The sequence below is a fragment of the Aureococcus anophagefferens genome, assembly GCF_000186865.1.
Source record: "Aureococcus anophagefferens unplaced genomic scaffold AURANscaffold_12, whole genome shotgun sequence".
Taxonomy (NCBI): Eukaryota; class Pelagophyceae; order Pelagomonadales; family Pelagomonadaceae; genus Aureococcus; species Aureococcus anophagefferens.
In genome coordinates, this window is record NW_008705572.1 from 248199 (window position 1) to 267291 (window position 19093).

Here is a 19093-nt window from a genome sequence, read left to right on the forward strand (position 1 = left end):
AGGCGACGGACACGAACTCCGTCTACTTCGCGTCGGCCGTGTTCCTCCTGATCGCGATCCCCGTCGGCGCCGTCTTCATCGGCGAGCTGGCGTCGCTCGCGTTCGTCTCGCGCGAGCGCGCGGTCGTCAAGCACCGCCTCCGCCAGTCCATCCTCATCCGCGGCCGGCCGCCGTCGCCGCCGCCGGGCGGCGACGACGACGAGCGCCCGAGGCCGCCGCAGCGCCGCGGCACGACGACGATCGACGCGAAGTACCTCTCCTTCCTCAAGGAGTCCGCGGACCGCTCGCACCAGCCCGTCGACATGGCGGGCACGACGATCCCCGTCGTCAAGGAGACGCCCTAATAACACAGTTCGCAGGTCCAACAACCCGTCGACACGGCGGGCTCGACGGTCCCCGTGGTCAAGGAGACGCCCTAAAGAGCCCGGATCTTTAGGCGCCGCCCGTCTCGAGGAGGTCCGCGAGGCCGAACATGGAGATCATCTCCATGGTGTCGTCGTCGCGGACGACGTGCTCCGTCGTCTCGTCGATGACCTGGTACATCTGCTTCCGGCGCGCCTGGACCTGGAGCATGGCGTGCTCGATGGAGCCCGTCGCGAGGAGGCGGTGGACGACGACCTCGCCCGCGCGCTGGCCGAGGCGGCGCACGCGCGCGATGGCCTGGTCCTCGAGGCCGCCGTTCGTCGACGCCTCCATGAGGGCGACGTGGCGCGCGCGCGTCAGGTTCAGCCCGGAAGAGCCGCCGCCGGCCTCCGTGGACACGAGGATGACCGCGCAGTGCGGGTCGTCGTTGAACGCGACGATAGGCGCCTCGGAGTCGCGGCTCAGCACCTCCGCCTTCACCCGAAACTTGGCCCAGAGCACGGCCTTGGTCTGGTGCAGCAGGGGCAGGAACGCGGAGAAGACGACCATCTTCACGGGGTCCTCCGGCGTCGCGTCGCGGCGGAGCCGCGCGAGGATCGCGCCTAGAGCGTCGATTTTCGTCGACGACCCGAGCACCGTGGACCCGAGGAAGCCATCGTCGGCGAACTGGAGCTTGGGGTGGCACGCGGCGACGCGCAGCGTGCGCCAGAGCGCGTCGAAGTCGTAGGGCAGGCGGATGGCGACGCGGTAGCGCCGCGCGCCCGGGTCGTTGTGCTCGACGATCGCCGCGGACAGCGCGTCGCGGCACGCCGCGTAGGCCCGCGCGTAGGACCGGAACTCGAGGTCGTTCAGGGTCAGCTCGACGTCGGCGTAGCGCACGGGCGGCAGGACCGCCTCCGCGTCCGTCAGCTCCTTCGTCGCGCGCCACATGACCGTCTTGATGACGCGGCGGCTGAGGTCGAGCGCCTCGGATCCCTCGGGGTCGTTCGCGGAGTAGCGCGACGACACGTGGGAGATCAGGTCGCCGCTCCAGACCTTGGAGTCGAGCAAAGCCAGCAGGTGGCTCAGGTCGTCGAAGCGGCTCCGGAGGGGCGTGCCGGACACGAGCCAGCAGTGCGCGCGCGCGATCGCGAACGAGTCGCGCCGCAACAGGCGCCGCGCGGCCGAGTTCTCGGACCGCGTCGCGTAGTCGTCGCCGTAGACCATGGAGCCGCCGTACTCCTCGGGCAGGAGCTCGTGGGCCTCGTCGACGACCAGACGCCAGAACTCGAGCTCGCTGAACGCCGACGTCGCGTCGAGGCGCTCGACCTCGAAGAGGAGCGTCGGCAGGGCGACGATGACGACGTCGTAGGTCGCCAGGTCGTCGGCGTCGCCGCACAACGGCGCGCAGGCCTTGACCTGCTCCTGGTAGACCTTGTCCTCCTTGCGGAACTTGTCCATGAGCTTCTTGTGCGCGTCGAGCCGCTTCTGGTTCTCCCGGGACCGCTTCTTCGACTCGCCCTCGGAGCGCCAGGCGATGGACTCGGGCGAGTTGTAGCCGCCGGGGAAGTGGCGGTAGTCGCTGAGGAGCTTCGGGTAGCCCGGCCGCGTCGGCTTCTTCCGCGGCCGGCCCGGGTGGTGCACGGGCAGCTTGAGCACCTTGAGGGGCCGGTCCGGGTCGCAGTGCTCGAGGATCTGCGACTCCCACTGGCCCAGGAGCGTCGGGGGCACGACGACGACCGTCGTCTTGCACGACCGCCGCGACCGGTACTCGCGCGCCTTGTCGACGCGGACCTGGATCGTGCCCGCCTTCTCCCAGGACTGGGGCGGCCGCAGGTCCAGGCCCAGCAGCGTCTCCTGGACCTCGGCGGCGCTCATGGACGCGATGGCCTTGTGCTTCGCCGGCGTCGCGTCCGGCGCCGCCTTCTTGGCGCCGCCGCGCGCGCGCTTCGGCCGCGTCCGGCCCTTCGCGGGCTCCTCGACGACGGCCGGCGGCGCCGGCGGCGCCGCGTCCATGGCGTCGGGCGCCGGGTGCGCCTTGATCAGCGAGATGATCTCGAGCGTCTTGCCCAGGCCCATCTGCTCGCACAGCAACCCGCCGCGCATCGTCTCCGGGGGCTCCTCGAAGCGCCGCATGGTCCAGACGCCCTCGTTGAGGCGGCTCTGGAAGACCTGGAGCCCCGAGGGGAGCTTGAAGGAGCGCCAGGCCGGGTGGAGGCGGCCCGACGTCGGCGCCGCGTCCGCCTCGGGCAGCGCGCGCTCGCGGAAGAGCATCCACCGGAGCGCGCGCTTCTGGTACGACTTGAGGGCCGTGCGCACGCCGGCGGGCTGGGCCGCCTCGGGCGACGTCGTCGTGACGACGGCGGCACCCAGCAGCGCGTCCATGGCGAAGGCCGCCTCGGGCACGTCGTCGCGGAGCGGGATCGTCCGCCGGAGCGCGGGCACGTCGGGGGGGACGTGGCGCTCGACGGACTTGAGCAGGTCGCCCACGGTCTGGAGCGCGCCGTGCTTGAGCCACAACGCCCGGCGCAGGTCGTCCTCGACCTCGGGCTGCATGAAGCGGTCGTTGACGGACACGGTGATCTCCAGGCGCTGGAACGTCGCCGGCGGCGCCTCGGCGTCGTCGCCGTCGGCCTTGGCCTCGTCGTCCTTGCCGAACTGGCTAGCCGTGTTGACGAGGGCCGGGTCGTGGCTCAGGTAGCGGAGCACGGCGAAGACGTCGCGCTCCGAGAGCGCCGCGAGCGACCGCGCCGACGGCGGCGGCCCGGACCGGTCGCCGTCGCGCCAGTCGCGCCACGCGTTGCGCCGGCGCTGGCGCGCGAGGAGGACGGCGGTGGCGACGTTCCGGAAGGCCGGCGGGAAGAGGCCGTGGACGTCGGGCGCCCAGACTTCCGGCAGCGCGTCGGAGATCGTCGCCGAGAGCTGGACGAACTGGATCTTCGACGTCGCGCAGGCGAGGAGCGACCGGAGCGCGATGCCCGCCTGGCCCGGGCCGGCGACGGAGCGGCAGCCGTCGCCGCAGTAGGAGCCGAACCAGCCCCGGTAGTTGTAGCGCACGCGGCCGCCCGTGATGGAGTTGTCCGTGAGGCGGACGACGCGCTTCGAGTCGCCGGGGCGCAGCAAATCGACGGACCGGCCCCAGTCGCCGGGCACGGGCGCGAGGGCGACGGGGTGCGCGTTCCAGCCCGTCTTGGTCGTCGCCTCGATCTTGAAGGAGAACTTGGCGACCTCCAGGGGGAAGAAGAAGCGGCGCGCGACGCGGCTGTGGCGGCCGGCCCTGGTCGTCGTCGGCGCGCCCGCGGCGCCTCTGGCGCGCTTCCGGTCCGGCGGCGCCGACGCCATCTCCGCCGCGAGGCGCCGGCCCTCGCCGCCGCCGAAGAGCTGCGTGGGGGACCGGCGGAGGACGAAGTCGCGCTCGCCGCCCGCGGTCAACGCGTCGACGGCGACGGGCTTTTTCACGAGGCGCGCGACGCCCCCGCCGGGGAGCAGCGCGACGGCGCTGCCGACGCCCATGCGGTAGCAGTAGCCCTTGATGGCCTGCGTGCCCTTGGGCCGCTTCGCGGACTCGCCCGCGGGCGGCGCGTACTCGCGGAAGAACTCGCCGGGCGTCTGGCCGAGGAACTGGAGAGTCCACGAGTCGTCGAGGGCCGACATGCCCGTCGTCGTCGTCGGGTACGCGCCCTTGTCGCCGTTCCTCGCGAGGCGGCAGTGCACGCGGCTCACGTAGCGCGCCTCGTCCTCCGCCGCGTGCTCGCGGCCGACGACCAGGGTCTCCTCGGGCGAGAAGGGCATGCGCAACAGACCGCCGCTTCCGCACTCGAGGAACCACCACTCGGCGACCTTGTGCGCGGCGAATTTGAGGCTCACGGCCTCGTCGCCGCCGTCGAAGCGCCACGCGCGCCGGGGCCCGACGAGGAGCTCGTCGCTCTCGACGGACGTGAGCTCCAGCGACGCGTGGCCCCCGAGGTCGACCTCGAGCGACTTGAGCTTGCCGCCGTCGCCGCGCGTCGCGACCTTGACGACGCCGGACCGCCAGCCCAGGTCGTCGTAGGCGATGCGCCGCTCGATGCCGTAGAGGAGCGCGTCGTTGCACTTGCCCGCGCGGCAGTCGACGACGACGCAGCTCCCGGCCTTGATCAGCGCCTCGTCGGCGGCCCAGGACGAATCCTCGGCCATGAGTCCGCGGGCGTTTTGTGCGGGCGTTTGCGGTGCGTGTGGTGCGTGGTGCGCGACACCGGGGGGCGCTGTCTAGGCGTGTGGTGGGGCGCGTCGGCGCGAAGAGAGCGCCACTGGAGCAGACCTTCTCGCAACTCGCGAGGACTCGAGAGCAGTTGAACTTTTTCAAATCTTGTGTTGCAGTGCCCCATCACGGGTCGCCCTCCGCCTCTCGGCCATGTGGAGCTTTGCATGCAGCCCGTGAACCTGCTCCTCTGATGGGCAGCATCACCGACGCTCTCCGCCTCTCGGCCGCGTGCAGCTTCGGCATGCAGCCCGTGAACCTGCTGCTATCCTTGCACGGCATCGACAATTTCACGGGCCTCGTGGAATTCCTGCCGGCGGCGCTCGTCAACCTGTGGCGGCTGCCCGATCACGGCGACGCGCGCCAGCGCCTCGTCACGGCGGCGCTCGCGCTCTGGTCCGCGCGGCTCGGCGCGTTCCTGCTGCGACGCATGGTCGCGCGGTCGGCCTCGGACGCGCGCCTCGACGAGCTGCGGCGGCGCGGCCCGCTCGCGCTCGCCGGGTTCTGGCTCGTGCACGGCACCTGGGGCCTCGTCGTGAGCCTCCCGTGCACTTTGGGCCGCGCCTCCGCGCCCGGGCCGGCGCGCGCGCGCGACGTCGCCGGCTTGGGGCTGTGGCTCGCCGGCTTCGCGCTGGAGAGCGCCGGCGACGCGCGCAAGGCGCGGTACCGCGAGCGGCGCGGCGCGGACCGCTACTTCGACGTCGGCGGCGACCCGCTCTGGACCTGGAGCCGCTACCCGCACCTCGCGGGCGAGGCGTTCTGCTGGCTCGGGCTCGCGGTCGTCGCGGGCGGCTGGGCCTGCCTCTCGCCGGCCATGACGCTCCTGCTCATGGTCGGCGAGGCCGCGCACCTCGCCGAGGTCAAGAACGAGACGCGCTACGCGGACTCCGCCGAGTTCAGGCGCTACCGGGCGACGACGTCGCTCCTCTGGCCCGTGCCCCGCGGAGTCTACGCGTCCATCCCCGCGCCGCTCCGGCGGGCGCTCTTCTTCGATTACTACTAGGCACGCGCGCCGCGGACGGCGACGGCGACCTCGGAGTTGATCGGCAGCCGCGCGCACGGCGCGCCGTCTCCCGGCCGCGCGACGTCGAAGGCGAGCGCGCCCGACGCCTCGTAGTGGTCGACGATGGCCGCGATCTCGGCGACGAGGGCGTTCCGCTGGTCCGGCGGCAGCGTCGCGCAGTAGCTCTTCGAGAGCGCGCGCTCCCAGATCTCCGCCCGCGTCGTGAGGAGGAAGTTGTCGAAGAACGCGCTCTCGCAGCCGCCCGGGAACGCGGCGCGCGCGCCGGGCGTCTCGAAGGCCGCGCGCCAGCGGCCCTTGCGGTACTGGGGCACGTCGCCCTGGGCGCCCGTGTCGTGGACCTCGTAGGCCTCGCGGACGGCGCGGACCCAGGGCTCGGAGTCGTCCTCGAGGTTCCAGAGCAGCGCGAGGCGCCCGCCGTCGGCGAGCACGCGGCCGAGCTCGACGAGCGACTGCTCGTTGGCGAACCAGTGGAAGGCCTGGCCGACGCAGGCGACGTCGAAGGCCCCGTCGCCGAAGGGCAGCGCGTCCGCGGTCCCGTCCGATATCGGGACGCCCGCGACCGCGCGCTCGAACTCGGCGCGCATCGCGGCGACGGGCTCGACGGCCGCGACGTCGCGCGCCCCGAACTCGAGCAGCCGCCGCGTCAGGATGCCCGTGCCCGACGCGACGTCGAGGATGCGGGCCCAGGCCGCGTCGACGTCGCCGAGCGCGTGGGCGACGCCGAGGGCCGGGTACGACGGCCGCACGCGGTCGTAGAGCGACGCGTCGGCCGCGAAGCCCTCCGACGCGACGCCGTGGATGCACCGCGGAGACATCCGCTGCAGGTCGCGGCTCGCGCGGCGGATCATCGCGATCGCCATGGGCAGCAAGATTGGGCAGCCTCAAGAATGAGGTTTTCAAGTGCAGCTGCCCACCGGCGCGACTATGGCGGCTCTAGATGCCCATTTCGCGGCGAAGCAGACGGAGGAAGACGACGACGACGTGCGCCTCTACAAGTGGGCCAAGGCCTGCGACCACATGCGCCAGATCCAGGAGCAGCAGGAGAAGGACGCCCGAAAAAAACTGCGGGACGACGCCGAGGCCGCCAAGGAGGCGAGCGAGCTCGCGATCCGCGCGGCGGCGCGCCAGGACGCCGCCGACGCCAAGGCGGCGAGCGACGCGGCGCTGCGGGCGGCCAAGGCGCGCGCGGCGCGCGCGCGCGCGGTCCAGGCCGCCCGGGCCAAGGAGGAGCGCGAACGGAAGGACGCCGAGGACGCGGCCGCGAACGGCGCCGTCGGCATGCTCTACGCCCACGACGAGAACGCGCCGCCGGAGGCCGAGGCCATCGAGGTCACGGTGCCCGACGACGCCGCCGCAGGCGAGATCCTGTGCATCGACTACTACGGGGCCGTCTACGGCTTTCGGGTCTCGACGCCGGGGCGGGTGTTCCTGAAGCCGCCCGGGGGCGCGCCGCCGCCGTCGGCGCTGCGGCCCACGCAGCTCACGATCACGCCGCCGGCGGGCGCCAAGCCCGGCGACGTCGTCTCCATCGAGTACCGCGGCTCGCGCTACGAGGTCACGCTCGCGCCGGACTACGTCGCCGGCGCCGACGTCGCGGTCACCGTCGCGCCGCCGGAGCGGACGCCGGAGGCGTAATTGTGTGGTCGAGGGGTGGCGCCAGTGTGAGGTCGCCAATGCAAGGTCTCCCCGTGTGTAGTGTCTCGGTCTGTTACGAGCCGCGCGCGCCGCCGCGCGGTCGCGTGGGGTCCGCGACGCGCCCCCTCGAAGAGAGGGCCCGCCGCGGGCCGGCGGCGCGGCCGGCCGGGTGCTCCGTCCTGCGGCCGCAGGCGGGCACGCCGGCCGGCCGCGCCGGCCGGCGGGGTTCGACGCCTAGGCGAAGAGCGAGAAGTCGTGCTCGAAGGGGATCATGACGTTGCCGCTGTAGTGGGGGAAGCCCTCGATCTTGGAGAGGAAGGGGACGGAGCCGGGGACGGAGGACTCGGAGAGGAGGCCGAAGAGGCCCATCATGGCGGCGCGGCCGTTGAGGAGCTCGGCCTTGAGGCCGCGGGCCTTGGCCTCGGGCGACGCGGAGCGGAAGCCGAACTGGAAGGGGTCGTAGAGGTTGAGCTGGATCTGGCCCGCGACGCGGCCCTTGATGTCGGGGTAGTAGCCCGGCTGGCCGCCCTTGGTGTAGTGGACGTAGCCCTCGGGCGAGCCCGCGCCCTCGCCGTACGACTCGAGCATGCCGATGGCGATGAAGATCTGGAGCTTCGCGAGGAGGGGGATGTTGTCCCACTGCTCCTGGGGCGTGACGCCGGCGACGTAGCCGCGGTAGGGCAGCGTGCCGTGCTCGCCGGAGACGAGGGGCGTGCACTGCGCGACGAATCCGAGGAAGCCCGCCATCGCGACGCGGCCGTGCTTGATCTCCGCGTGGCGCCACCAGCCGATGTTCTCCTCCTCCGTCGTGAGGCCCCACTGGGACAGGATCGTCGAGCCGGCGAGGGACAGGGGGTCCCAGTAGCCCGGCGGGCCGGGGAGCGACTCCTGGAGCGCGACGAGGTCCGCCTTCGTCTCCTGGACCTGGGTCATGGGCGCCGACGTCGTCGTCGGGGCCACGAAGGCGCTGGCGCCGGTGAGCGAGAGGGCGAGGATGAGCTTGTTCTGCGGCGGGGGGTGGCGGGGTGAGCGGATCGCGCGAAGAAGGAGCCGGGCGAGGCGGATCGAATACGGCGCGCGCGCGCGCGAGGGAGGGCGCGATGCAGTCAGCCCGGCGCCGGGGCCGTGGCACCGAGTCGCCCGGCCGAGGAAGAGCCGCGCGTCGCTGGCGACCGCGTCCCGAGCTCCCGGCGCGCCCAAAAAAGAGCCGCTCTCCGGGAGCTCGGCGAACGCCGCGGTCGCTGCGTAAGTGCACGCGATTCTTTTGGCCGGTTGCAAGAACGGTGTCGCGCGGGCCTCTGGGAGCGTACGGAGACGCAAGCGGGCGAACGATGTGGATGGGCGGGCATGGAAGAGCGAGACATACCATTTTGATCGAGTAGTATTGAGGCGGGGCGTGGGCAGGATCGAGGTGACGAGGAATCGACCCCCGGCGAAATCGGTACCTAGGCCCTTTGGTTTGACCGGGTAGATCAGCACCCGAGCAAGACGGCGCCACGCCCTCCTCCTTACTCCGCCCAGTCCGCCAGCGGCAGCTTCGCCCGGACCTCCGCGACGCGGTCCGTGGACACGTCGGCGATGGCGAGGTCGTCGGCGTCGGCGCCGCACTGGGCGAGGACGTCCCCCCAGGGCGACACGACCGCGGACCGGCCGTGGAGCGGGACCGCGTCCTCGGCGTCGTAGGCGACGTTCGGCCCGACGACGAAGGCCTGGCCGTCCAGGGCCGTGCGCCGCAGCAGCAGATCCCAGTGGTCGCGGCCCGTGACGTCCAAAAACGCGGACGGCGCGCAGACGACGTCCGCGGGCGCCGCGCCCCGGGGCCCGTGGCGCCGGAGCCACTCGGGGAACCGCAGGTCGAAGCAGCAGGCCATGCCGACGCGCACGCCGCCGGACTCGAACGCCGTCGCCTCGTCGCCGACCTCCAAGACGTCGGACTCGCTCGTTATGCCGAGCACGCGGCTCAGGTGCACCTTGCGGTACGCCGCCACGAGCGCACCGTCGGGCCCGTAGACGGGCATCGTGTTGTAGAGCTTGCCCGCGTGCTCCTCGATGACGCCGCCCGTCGCGACGACGCCGTGCCGCTTCGCCGCGGCCGCGAGGACCGCGGACCCGGACGCGGCCTCCGCGTCGGCGTTGGCGGCGAGCGCCTCCCGGTGGCCGTGGAAGAGATCGACGCCGTACTTGCCCGTGAAGCACTCCGGCAGGGCGACGAATTGGGCGCCGTCGGCCGCCGCGGCGTCGATGAGCTCCGCCGCGCGCCGCAGGTTCGACGCGCGGTCGCGTGAGACGCGCAGCTGGACGGCGGCGACGCGCAGCACGCCCATGGCTCTTCGGCACCGGGCGATGCGCAAAACGGGCTATGCGCACGGCGGGCTGGGCTAGCAAGACGCCATCGATCGGCGCGACTTCACCTTGAACTACAACAACGACTCCGTCATTGATACAAACGATGGAATGCCCGCATGCGCCGGGTGAGAAGTGACACATGAGGCTCCTCGTCGCCGGCCGCGCCGGCGGCACGATCGGGAAGACGAGCGTCGCCTCCATGCGGCTCCTCGTCGTCGTCGCGGCGCTCTGCGCCGGCCGCGCCGGCGGCACGATCCGGGACACGTCCTTCGACTACGGCATCGCCGAGACGGCGTCGACGCAGCTCGAGGAGATGCTGGGCGACTCGTGGACGACGGCGCGGGTCCTGCACAACGGGGTCCAGAACGGCCTCGCCTGGGACGCCGACGCCTTCCGCGACTACCTCGACCTCAACCCGATGGCGCTGGTCAACGCGACGGCGGGCCCGGCGAACGCGACGAACGGCACGGCCGGCGTCCCGGTCGACGCCTCGGTGCTCGTCGCGCGGGTGCACGGCACGGCGGGCGCGGAGCGCGGCGACGCGCTCCGGAAGCTCCTCCACGCGCTCGCGAAATTCGCGAGCCGGAGCCAGGCGATGATCTTCGTCGGTTTAGGGGACGGGACGCGCGACGCCGGCGTCCGAACGCGCGAGCGTCGCCCTCGTTTTTGGACGACACCGAATTTCGCAGGTTCGTCGGCTACCACGGCGTCGGCTACCCGGTCCAGTCGGACGTGCCGAGCCTCGAGCGCCACCTCAACGACCTCACGGTCGCCGTCGACCGGTCGAGGAGCGACACCTACGACAACCTCACGGTCGCGAACTGCACGGCCCCCGCGGGCGCGCCGTGCCCGGCCTGCTGCCGCCAGGTCTGGCACGCGGACCGCGTCGGCGAGGCGAAGGGGGGCGCGTACGTCGACGCGTTCCCCTACGACTGCCGGCTGAGGCCCTGGTACCAGGGCGCGCTCCGGTCGGGGTGGCCCCTCTGGACGCCGCCCTACGTCTTCGCGACGTCGCAGACCATCGGCATGACGGCCGCGATGACGCTCCGCGACTACTACGGCTCGCCCGTCGGCGCGCTGGGCATCGACCGGCGTCCTGTGGCCGCGACGATTTTCGAGAGGTTTTGGGTGGGAAAGCAAATCGTCACCGTCGTGCTTGGTAGGCATCGACGTGTCCTTCGAGGAGATCTCGCGCTACCTCGCGCTCAACGCGGCCGTCTTCGACGAGCGGAACATGACGCTCTTCGTCTTCGACCGGCTCCACGGCGACACGCTCATCGCGTCGAGCAAGGGCAACTTCGTCGAGGCAGGCGAAGGGCTCCGCCGGCCCGACGCCTGCGGCGACGCCGTCGTCGAGCGGGCCCACGCCGGCGTCCCGTGGCCGGGACGATTTTTTAGAGATTTCGGGTGGGGGAACCGATGAAAGATCGTTACCGACACGTTTGGCAGGCCTACGCCGCGCTGGGCGACGCGACGCTGCCGTGGCACGGCGACCTCACCATCGTCGACCACTTTTTTGTGTACAGCTCGCGCGTCGTCGACCGGCGCGCCGTCGGCATCAACTGGACCATGGTCACGACGTACCGCGTCGGCTGCCTGCCCGGCACCTACGAGAACGTGAGGGTCGGCTGCGACGACTGCCGCCTCGACACGTGGAGCCGGCCCGAGTCCGCGGCCTGCGACATGTGCGCGCGGACCTTCTACGACGTCCGCGGGCCCGACGCGGACCGGTCCGCGTGGCCCGCGGTCGGCGACTGCCGCCGGTGCCCGCCCGAGGCGGACTGCGCGTCGCCGGACACGCGCCTCGAGGCCCTGCCCCTCCAGCCGGGCTACATGCGCATGGCCGCGGACTCGACGGAATTGTTGCGGTGCCGCGTGCGCGCCGCGTGCCCCGGCGGCTACTTCGGCGTCGGCGTGAGGTCCTGCGAGCGGGGCTTCGGCGGCGCCTACTGCAGCGAGTGCCGCGCGGGCTACTACGCGGCGCCCGACGGGTCCGCGTGCCGCAAGTGCGCCGGGGGGCCGCTGTCGCCGGGCACGGTCGCCCTGATCGCCTTCTACGTCCTCGTCGCCTTCGTCGTCGTCGGCCTCCTCTTCGGCAACGTGTCCGCCGCGGACGCGGGCGGCCTCGACGACATGAGCCGGCTCAGCCGGCTGCAGAACAAGCTGAGGGCTAAGTGGAAGCTCTGCTTCGTGTCCGTCCAGATCGCGACGATGACGCCGAACCTGCTCCCGAAATTCCCGGACTACGTCGCGGGCTGGTACGTGGCGCTCGTCGAGGGCCTGGCGGTCTTCAACTTCGCGCCGCGGTTCCCGGGAGGGTCCTGCGCGGGCTTCGGCCGCGTGACGTTCCACGACGCGCTCGTCGCGACGACGGCGGGGCCCTTCGCGCTCATGGGCTGCGTCGCGCTCTGGGGCTGCCGGGTCGACGGCTGCGTCCGCGGCGGGCGCGCCTGGGGGTCCGCGCTCAAGGCGTGCCTCCTCGTGCTCTACGTCATCCTCCCGACGATCTGCTCGACGATCATCGACGCGTTCTACTGCACGGACGGTCTGGACGGCGGCGTCCAGTACTACAAGGCCGACCTCCTCCTGCCCTGCCGGGGCGACCGGCACGCGCTCGCGACGATCTACGCGGCGGAGTGCATCGCGATCTACGTCGCCGGCATCCCCTGCTGCTTCGTGGTGGCGCTCTGGTACCACCGGGGGATCCTGGACCCGAAGGTCGACGCGGGCGGCGGCGTCCTGCGCAAGGCGCGGCGCCACGAGCCCCACTACGAGCGGCTCGTGCGGCGGGCGGACGCCGCGCGGCGAAGGGAGCCCGCGACGCGGAACTTGCAGATTTTGTGGGGGCCCTTCGTGCCGCGGTTCTACTGGTTCGAGGTCCTCGAGCTCGCGCGGCGCCTCTTCGCGACGTCCTTCGTGAAGATTCTGACGTATCGCCCCGCGCTGCGCCTGCTCCTGAGCCTCCTCTCGGCGCTCGCGTTCCTGAAGGCGCAGATCAAGGCCGAGCCCTTCGTCGAGGCCGCGGACAACGTCTTGGCGGAGACGCTCCTCTGGATCATCATCCTCAACTACCTGGCCCTGCTCTGCGTCGTCTGCAGCATCGTGTCCAGCGACGCCGCGCTCTCGGCCGTGCTCACGTGCCTCCTCCTGCTCGTCTTCGGCGTGACGGTCGTGCTCGTCTTCCGCGACGTCGACCGCGAGCGCAAGGCCGTCTCGGAGCTCGTCAGCGACGCGTCGTCCCTCATGCTGCGCCGCCCGTCGTTCCTCAGCCCCAAGAAGGCCGACGACGCCGCCGCGGCGGAGGACGCGCCGCGGCCGCCGCGCGACGTCGACCTCACGCGCGTCGACTACGAGGCCGAGGAGTCCGGTGATGGGGACCGTGCCCGTCACACCATTCTCTAGGACTCGTCTTACTTAAAGGGGCCGCGCAGTAATCGCGGCGCGGCGCGCCGTGGGGAAACAGTGGGCGATCCGAGCAATTCTCGGTCCACCTCGGCGACGTGTCTTCACGTCGCTATCGTAGTCTCTGGGCAAGCGCCACTTCTCGCCGCGGCGACTCGAGCGGCGCAGGTGCCTGTTCTCATCGCAAACCGGAGATAGGACCGCGCAGCTCCGCGAAAACGCGACCCGCGCACGCGGTTCCGCGCGCGCGTTGTGGCGATTTCGCGAGCGGCAACTTGAAGGTAACTAACGAAAAGGCGGTCCCTGATTGGCGAGGAGGTGGGTGGGTGGGTGCCGGGCCCGCGAGCGAGGAACCCGTCATAAGGTACCGCGGCTTTTATCCCGGGCGCCTCTTGCGCCGCGCGGTATTACCTCAATGCGTCCGGCGATGCGACTCAGACCGCGTCTCCGACGACCTGCGCCCCCAAGATAATCAAGTCCGACGCGCTAGCGCTTACGTTTCGCCAGCTTCGCGAAGCAGGCGCCCGGGCCGGCGTCCGGCGGAAGGCGACGAGGGCCGCGGCGAGGGCCGCCGACGCCGTACCGTTCGCCGAGGACGCGACGACCGGCGGCCCGAGGCGCGACCGCCGCGGGTCCTCGAGGTCGTAGCCGAAGTGGGCGTCGACGGCGGCGACGACGCTCCGGCAGGCCGCGAGTAGGGAGGCGATCTTAGGTCCGAAGACGGGTCCGGGACGTTTCGGGTAGGGGTGACTGGAGCTTCTGGGGAGTGGGGGCGCCGCTGCAAGACCGCTTCGGGGTCCTAGACGGCGTCGGGGGCCGGCACCCTCTCGAAGTCGCGGGGCTGGCGCCAAGATTCTTGCTCGTGAACTCGCAAGGCGGCCTGGTTGTAGTGCAGCGCGGTGATCTTGATGTTCCAGCGCTGGAGGTGGTACGCGATGGCGCGAAAGATGTGCACGGAGGGGTCGGACGCGTGCGCGATGAGCGCCTCGCCGAGGTGATTCGCTGCGTCCGGCGCCGTGCCAAACCCACTGGCAAACAGCTCACGGAGAACCCCAAGCTTGTGGTGGTTGAGCCTCAGCGCGTCGCATAGCATGTCGGTTGGCACCTCGAACCTCGAGACGGCCTTGAGCAGGTCGCACACGCCTTTCGAATCGCCGCCGATGACGGCCCTGTCTTAAGGCCACGACCACGGCACGACGTTCTCCAAGAACGCTTAAGGGTTGGACACACAGGACGAGGCGCTTGCGCCACGTCTGTCCGTGCGCGAACGACGAACAGACGCAGAGCTCTCGGCACAGACTTTCCCAAATTGGCTCCGCGCGGGGCGCGAGCTGAGCAACGAGCGCCAGGGACTCGGTGTTCACCGCCAGGCGTTCGAGCGGGATGAATTCGCCGAACAGACCGATGACATCGCCAGGGAGGTAGAAGAGGTGGACCATGGTAGAAGTGGGTTGAGTTTTGTCGAGTCGCCTGAAGAAACGATCGCGTGAAATCGAGCGGCGCGCGCTCGAGCTTTGCTCGCGGGATGCGCCGTCGGCGGCAACGACAGTGGCGGTGGCCAGGCGCCGAGCTCTCCGAGGGCCGCCGAGGGGGGGCGAATCCCTGCTCGCCCTCCGGGCGCCGCGCGAAATTTTAATCGTGGTCCCTCTCGCTCTCGCTCACGCCCGCGCGAGGCGAGGCGGTGTGTCTCGTGCGACGAGTGCGCGCGGCGGGGTTGGGAGTTGACACGCGGCGCGATCGACGTGGACGCGGGTCTGTGCGGGCGCTCGGAAGCAAGGCGAGCGCAGAAGTGGCGAGTTCGTACGAGCGCCGGCTGTGACGAGGAAAGGCTCGCCGGGGTTCCAGGACCGTCCGAGTAGGCCTCCGAGTTACGACTTAGGTGTGGTCGGGGCTTTCCGGCGGGGCCGCTTCTTCTTCGGCGGGGTCGTCGCGTCCGAGTCGGCGAAGTGCGTGGAGAATGTCTCGGGCGCGCGGAAGTGGCCCGACGCGTTCGCCTCGGGCGCGGCCGCGTCGAAGCAGCCGTCGCGCTTCTTGTTGTGCGCGAAGGGCCCGTTGGCGACGCGCTTCGGCGCGTCGGCGCCGAACGTCCGGTCCCAGCCCGTGATGGCGCTCGCGCGCTTCCAGGCCCGGTGCATGGCGCCGAGCGCCTCCGGCGGCGGCGGCCCGAGGTCCACGGCGATCTCGTTCTCGACGGTCGTGCCGCCCGTCGGCGAGTTCGTCGCGCGGAGGCCCCGGAAGGCGACGCCCGCGTCTCGCGCGGCGCGCGCGGCCGCGGCGAAGCCCGGGTCGTGGTAGTCGCTCGGCCGGATGCCTTTCGTGGCGTCCGCGCGCGACGCCACGATGACGACGGTGCAGCGCGTGTTGGGCTTCGCCGCGAGCTTGGCCAGCTCCCGGCAGTGGCGCGCCGCGCGCTCCGACACGGAGTCGGGGAAGTAGCCGTAGGACCGCAGGAGGGGCTCGTCGGGGTACGAAGAGTGGCAGTTCTTGACCTCGATCCAGTGGTCGAAGCCGTCGTCGTCGACGCAGAAGAAGTCGCAGCGGCTCTTCGTCTTCTCGTTCTCGCCGGGGATCGTCTTCTCCGCGACGACGGCCGTCGCGCCGCGGAAGCCCGCGAGCACGCCGGCCTCGAGGACCGCGGCCATCAACGCGTTCGGCCGCTGCGTGTTCGTCGAGCACACGACGCCGTCGCGCTCGATGAGCTCCCAGGTCCACTCCGTCTTCCGCTTCTCCCGCTCCGCCGCCGGCACGCGCCGCGCCCAGACGACGGCGCCGGCCTCGACGAACGCCTCCATGCGGCCCGGGTTGATGCAGTGGCACGCGACGGTCTGCCCGCCGTCGTCGAGTTTGATGTGGGCCGTGAACCTGTTTTCTCGGTTCACGAAGCGCCCGCGCTGCACGTCGCCGACGAACGGCAGCGTGACGGAGCGCAGCATGCCGAAGTAGAGCAGCGGGTGGATGGTGGACGGTGCGGCTTTTGGCGTTCGGATGGCGCTCTCTATGCCGCCGCGGTGCGCTTCGCGTTCGGATGGCGCTCTCTATGCCGCCGCTCGCGCGAGGCCAACTTTTGCCGCAACACGCACTTACTCGGCGATCATTGCAGTGCTCTCATTGGGTGGTCATCCTCCGATTGCGATGTTCAGTCCATTTTTGCGCAGCAATGCGCTCCGCATGGCAGCCCGCGGCGTCGCCGCGTCGTTCTCCGCGGGCTACTGCGCCTTTGGCGACGAGCAGGGCGCGCCGGGCGTCGCCGGCGAAGCCTACCCGACCTACAGCCGCGCGGACATCAAGGCGCGGTGCGGCGGCGCGTCGACGTGGGTGACGTACAAGGACGGCGTCTACGACATCACGGACTTCATCAACGCGCACCCCGGCGGCGCGCAGAAGATCAAGCTCGCCGCCGGCGGGTCCGTGGAGCCCTTCTGGCGCATCTACCGGCAGCACTTGGAGCAGCAGGCGGGCGTCATGGACCTGCTCGCGCCGATGCGCGTGGGCACGCTGAGCGCCGAGGACTACGCTTCGGAGACCTGCGCGGCGAAGACCGTGGACGCCGACGACCCCTACGGCGACGAGCCGGAGCGCCACCCGGCGCTCATCGTCCACGGAGCGACGCCCATGAACGCCGAGTCGCCGCCGGCGCTCCTCGGCGACACCTACCTCACGCCCAACGACCTCTGGTACGTGCGGAACCACCACCCCGTGCCGCGTCTGAAGGGCGACGCCCACGAGGTGGCGCTGGCGCTGGCGTCGTCCCGGAGCGCGGGGCGTCGCTCGCCGTCGGCGACCTGAAATCCAAGTTCCCGCGGACGGAGGTCACGGCGACGATGCAGTGCAGCGGCAACCGGCGGGGCCACATGAACCAGTACGGCACGACGTCGGGCACGGCCTGGGGCTGCGGCGCCGCGAGCACGGCGACGTGGGCCGGCGTGCCGCTCCGGGACCTGGTCGGCGAGACGTTGAATCTAGGCGCCGCGCCGCTCGCGGCGGCCAAAAAACTGGGCCTGCGCCACGCCATCTTCGAGGCCGCCGACGACATGCAGGCGTCCATCCCCCTCGAGAAGGCGCTCGGCGAGCTCGGCGACGTCTTGGTCGCGTACGAGATGAACGGCGCGCCGATCCCGCGCGACCACGGCGGGCCGCTCCGCGTCGTCGTGCCGGGCTACGCGGGCGTGCGCAACGTCAAGTGGGTGAAGCGCATCGTGCTGAGCGCCGACACGGCCGTCGGCGCCTGGGAGCGGGGCATGAACTACAAGGCGATGCCGAGCCACTGGAGGTCGAAGGCGGACCTCAAGGGCGTCGACTTCGCCGCGCTCCCGTCGATCCACGAGCTCCCGACGCAGTGCGCCTTCTCCGCGCCGGCGGCGGGCGACGCCGTCGACAGCGACGACGAGTCCTTCGAGGCCAGGGGCTGGGCGCTCGGGTCCGCGGGCCGCGCGGTGCACCGCGTCGAGGTCTCCGCGGACGGCGGCGCGACGTGGACCGAGGCGTCCCTCGACGCGGGCACGGACCAGCCCTACGGCCGCGCCTGGGCCTGGACGACCTGGTCCTGCGACCTGCCCATCCCGGCGGGACCGGAGCCCCTCACGCTCCTCGCGCGAGCCGCGGACCTCGGCGGCGGCGCCATGCCCCGGACGCCCGAGGACGTCTGGAACATCCGCGGCCTCAACAACAACTCCTGGCACACCGTCACCCTCGGGCGGACCGTGGCCGCGGAAGAGGAAGAGTAAGGGGTTTTATCAGGGAACTTGAAGGGCAAGGTGTTGTTGTTGCCTCTCCGCCGGCCGCTCTCCGCAGCTGAGCTGGCTCGTCGCGCGACCCGCTCCTGCGGCACAGCCTTGCAAGCGGCCGCTATACGCTGCTCGACGCGTGGCGCTGAGCTAGTTCGAACGCTCGGCGCATCGGTTGCATCGCAAGCCTCTGCTGCAACAGCCGCGCTCCTCGACGCAGTCTTCCCAAACATAACTCGATGCGTCGCGCGCTCGCGCTGCTGGCGCTGCTGCGAGCCGCCAATGCCGTCTTGGTCGGCGACCGCGTCTCCTACCTCGCCTTCGGCTCGAACATGCATCCCGCCGTGCTGACGCGGAAGCGCGGCGTCGAGCCCCTGCGTTCGATGCCCGCGGCGGCGGAGGGCTGGCGCCTCGGCTTCTCGCTGCGCGGCGGCGGCCGCGAGCCGTCGTTCGCGTCCGCGGAGCCGGACGGCCGGCGCACGTTGTACGGCGTGCTCTTCGACCTCGAGCCCCTGGACTGGGCGCGCGTCTGCGCCACCGAGGGCGTGCCCTTCGGCTACCTCGCGGTCCCCGTGCGCTGCCGGCCGCTCGACGCCGACGGCCGGCCGGATCGGCGCGAACCCGTGGAGATGGCGTGGACCTTGGTCGCGTCGCCGGGGCCCGCGCGCGTCGCGGACGAGGCCGACGAGCCGAAGCCGTCCGAGAGATACTTGTCCTACCTCCGCGAGGGCGCGCGGCTGAGCGGCCTCCCCGCGCACTGGCGCGACTACCTCGACGGCCTGTCGCGCGACGCGGCCGCGCCGCTCGCGGTCGACCCCGTCGACGCGGCCTGGGTCGCCGACCGTCTAAAGACGACGTAGTTCGAGTTCATCGCGCGGAGGGAGCGCCCGGTTGTACAAAGGTAACGAAGCTCCATCACGCCGCTTCATCGCGTCGCGGTTGCATGCGACCGCGCCGTCGACGCGTGCCATTGGAATAATGGCAACCTGGCTTCGACCCAGGCAACTTGCAGCGAGAGCAGGAGGCTACCTAAAAAACAAAACCCGACGGCACCCCCGGTTCTTGGTGCCGGCCACCGGCGCCCACCCACCCACCTCCCGGCCAATCAACGAGCTCCTTCGTCGTTGGTTGCCTTCAAGTTGCCGCGTGTCGCGCCGCTGGGCGATCGCTGAATTGCCACACCGCGCGCGCCACGTAGCGCCGCGGTTCGACCCGGAGTCGCCGGTGCCGCTGCAGGAGGCGGCCGCCACCGTGCGGCCGCGGGCCCGCCGACGAACGCCGGGCGCGGCCTGACTCGACGAGGACACCGCCGTGCTCCATGGCACCTATTCCCGACTCCCGGTGCGACGCGGGACGCTGGACGCGCGCGGCCTCCACGCG

General features: G+C 71.5%; 6 protein-coding genes across 6 annotated transcripts; 2 read left to right on the plus strand and 4 right to left on the minus strand.

Annotated features, from left to right (window-relative positions):
• Nucleotides 1-5704: 5704 nt before the first annotated feature.
• Nucleotides 5705-6406, minus strand: AURANDRAFT_14106 (hypothetical protein; the record flags this gene model as incomplete). Its single annotated transcript, XM_009039848.1, has 1 exon — nucleotides 5705-6406. A coding segment is annotated over one exon (702 nt), but the record flags the coding sequence as incomplete, so codon positions are not given.
• A 901-nt stretch (nucleotides 6407-7307) lies between these two features.
• On the minus strand, nucleotides 7308-8627 carry LHC25 (putative plastid light harvesting protein; the record flags this gene model as incomplete). Its single annotated transcript, XM_009039847.1, has 3 exons — nucleotides 7308-7398; nucleotides 7474-8246; nucleotides 8608-8627. 2 exons carry the CDS (start codon nucleotides 8608-8610, stop codon nucleotides 7476-7478), a joined length of 774 nt encoding a protein of 257 aa, XP_009038095.1.
• A 122-nt stretch (nucleotides 8628-8749) lies between these two features.
• N2LP (putative nitrilase) lies at nucleotides 8750-9565 on the minus strand (the record flags this gene model as incomplete). Its single annotated transcript, XM_009039846.1, has 1 exon — nucleotides 8750-9565. The coding sequence occupies one exon, from the start codon at nucleotides 9563-9565 to the stop codon at nucleotides 8750-8752; it is 816 nt and encodes a 271-aa protein (XP_009038094.1).
• Nucleotides 9566-9786: 221 nt separating this feature from the next.
• Nucleotides 9787-12989, plus strand: AURANDRAFT_71810 (hypothetical protein; the record flags this gene model as incomplete). Its single annotated transcript, XM_009039601.1, has 4 exons — nucleotides 9787-10224; nucleotides 10314-10680; nucleotides 10751-10959; nucleotides 11037-12989. The coding sequence occupies 4 exons, from the start codon at nucleotides 9787-9789 to the stop codon at nucleotides 12987-12989; spliced, it is 2967 nt and encodes a 988-aa protein (XP_009037849.1).
• Nucleotides 12990-14857: 1868 nt separating this feature from the next.
• AURANDRAFT_64854 (hypothetical protein) lies at nucleotides 14858-15922 on the minus strand (the record flags this gene model as incomplete). Its single annotated transcript, XM_009039845.1, has 1 exon — nucleotides 14858-15922. One exon carries the CDS (start codon nucleotides 15920-15922, stop codon nucleotides 14858-14860), a length of 1065 nt encoding a protein of 354 aa, XP_009038093.1.
• A 529-nt stretch (nucleotides 15923-16451) lies between these two features.
• AURANDRAFT_64855 (hypothetical protein) lies at nucleotides 16452-18573 on the plus strand (the record flags this gene model as incomplete). The annotated part of the gene is made up of 3 exons (XM_009039602.1): nucleotides 16452-16715; nucleotides 16799-17709; nucleotides 17934-18573. The coding sequence occupies 3 exons, from the start codon at nucleotides 16452-16454 to the stop codon at nucleotides 18571-18573; spliced, it is 1815 nt and encodes a 604-aa protein (XP_009037850.1).
• Nucleotides 18574-19093: the final 520 nt, after the last annotated feature.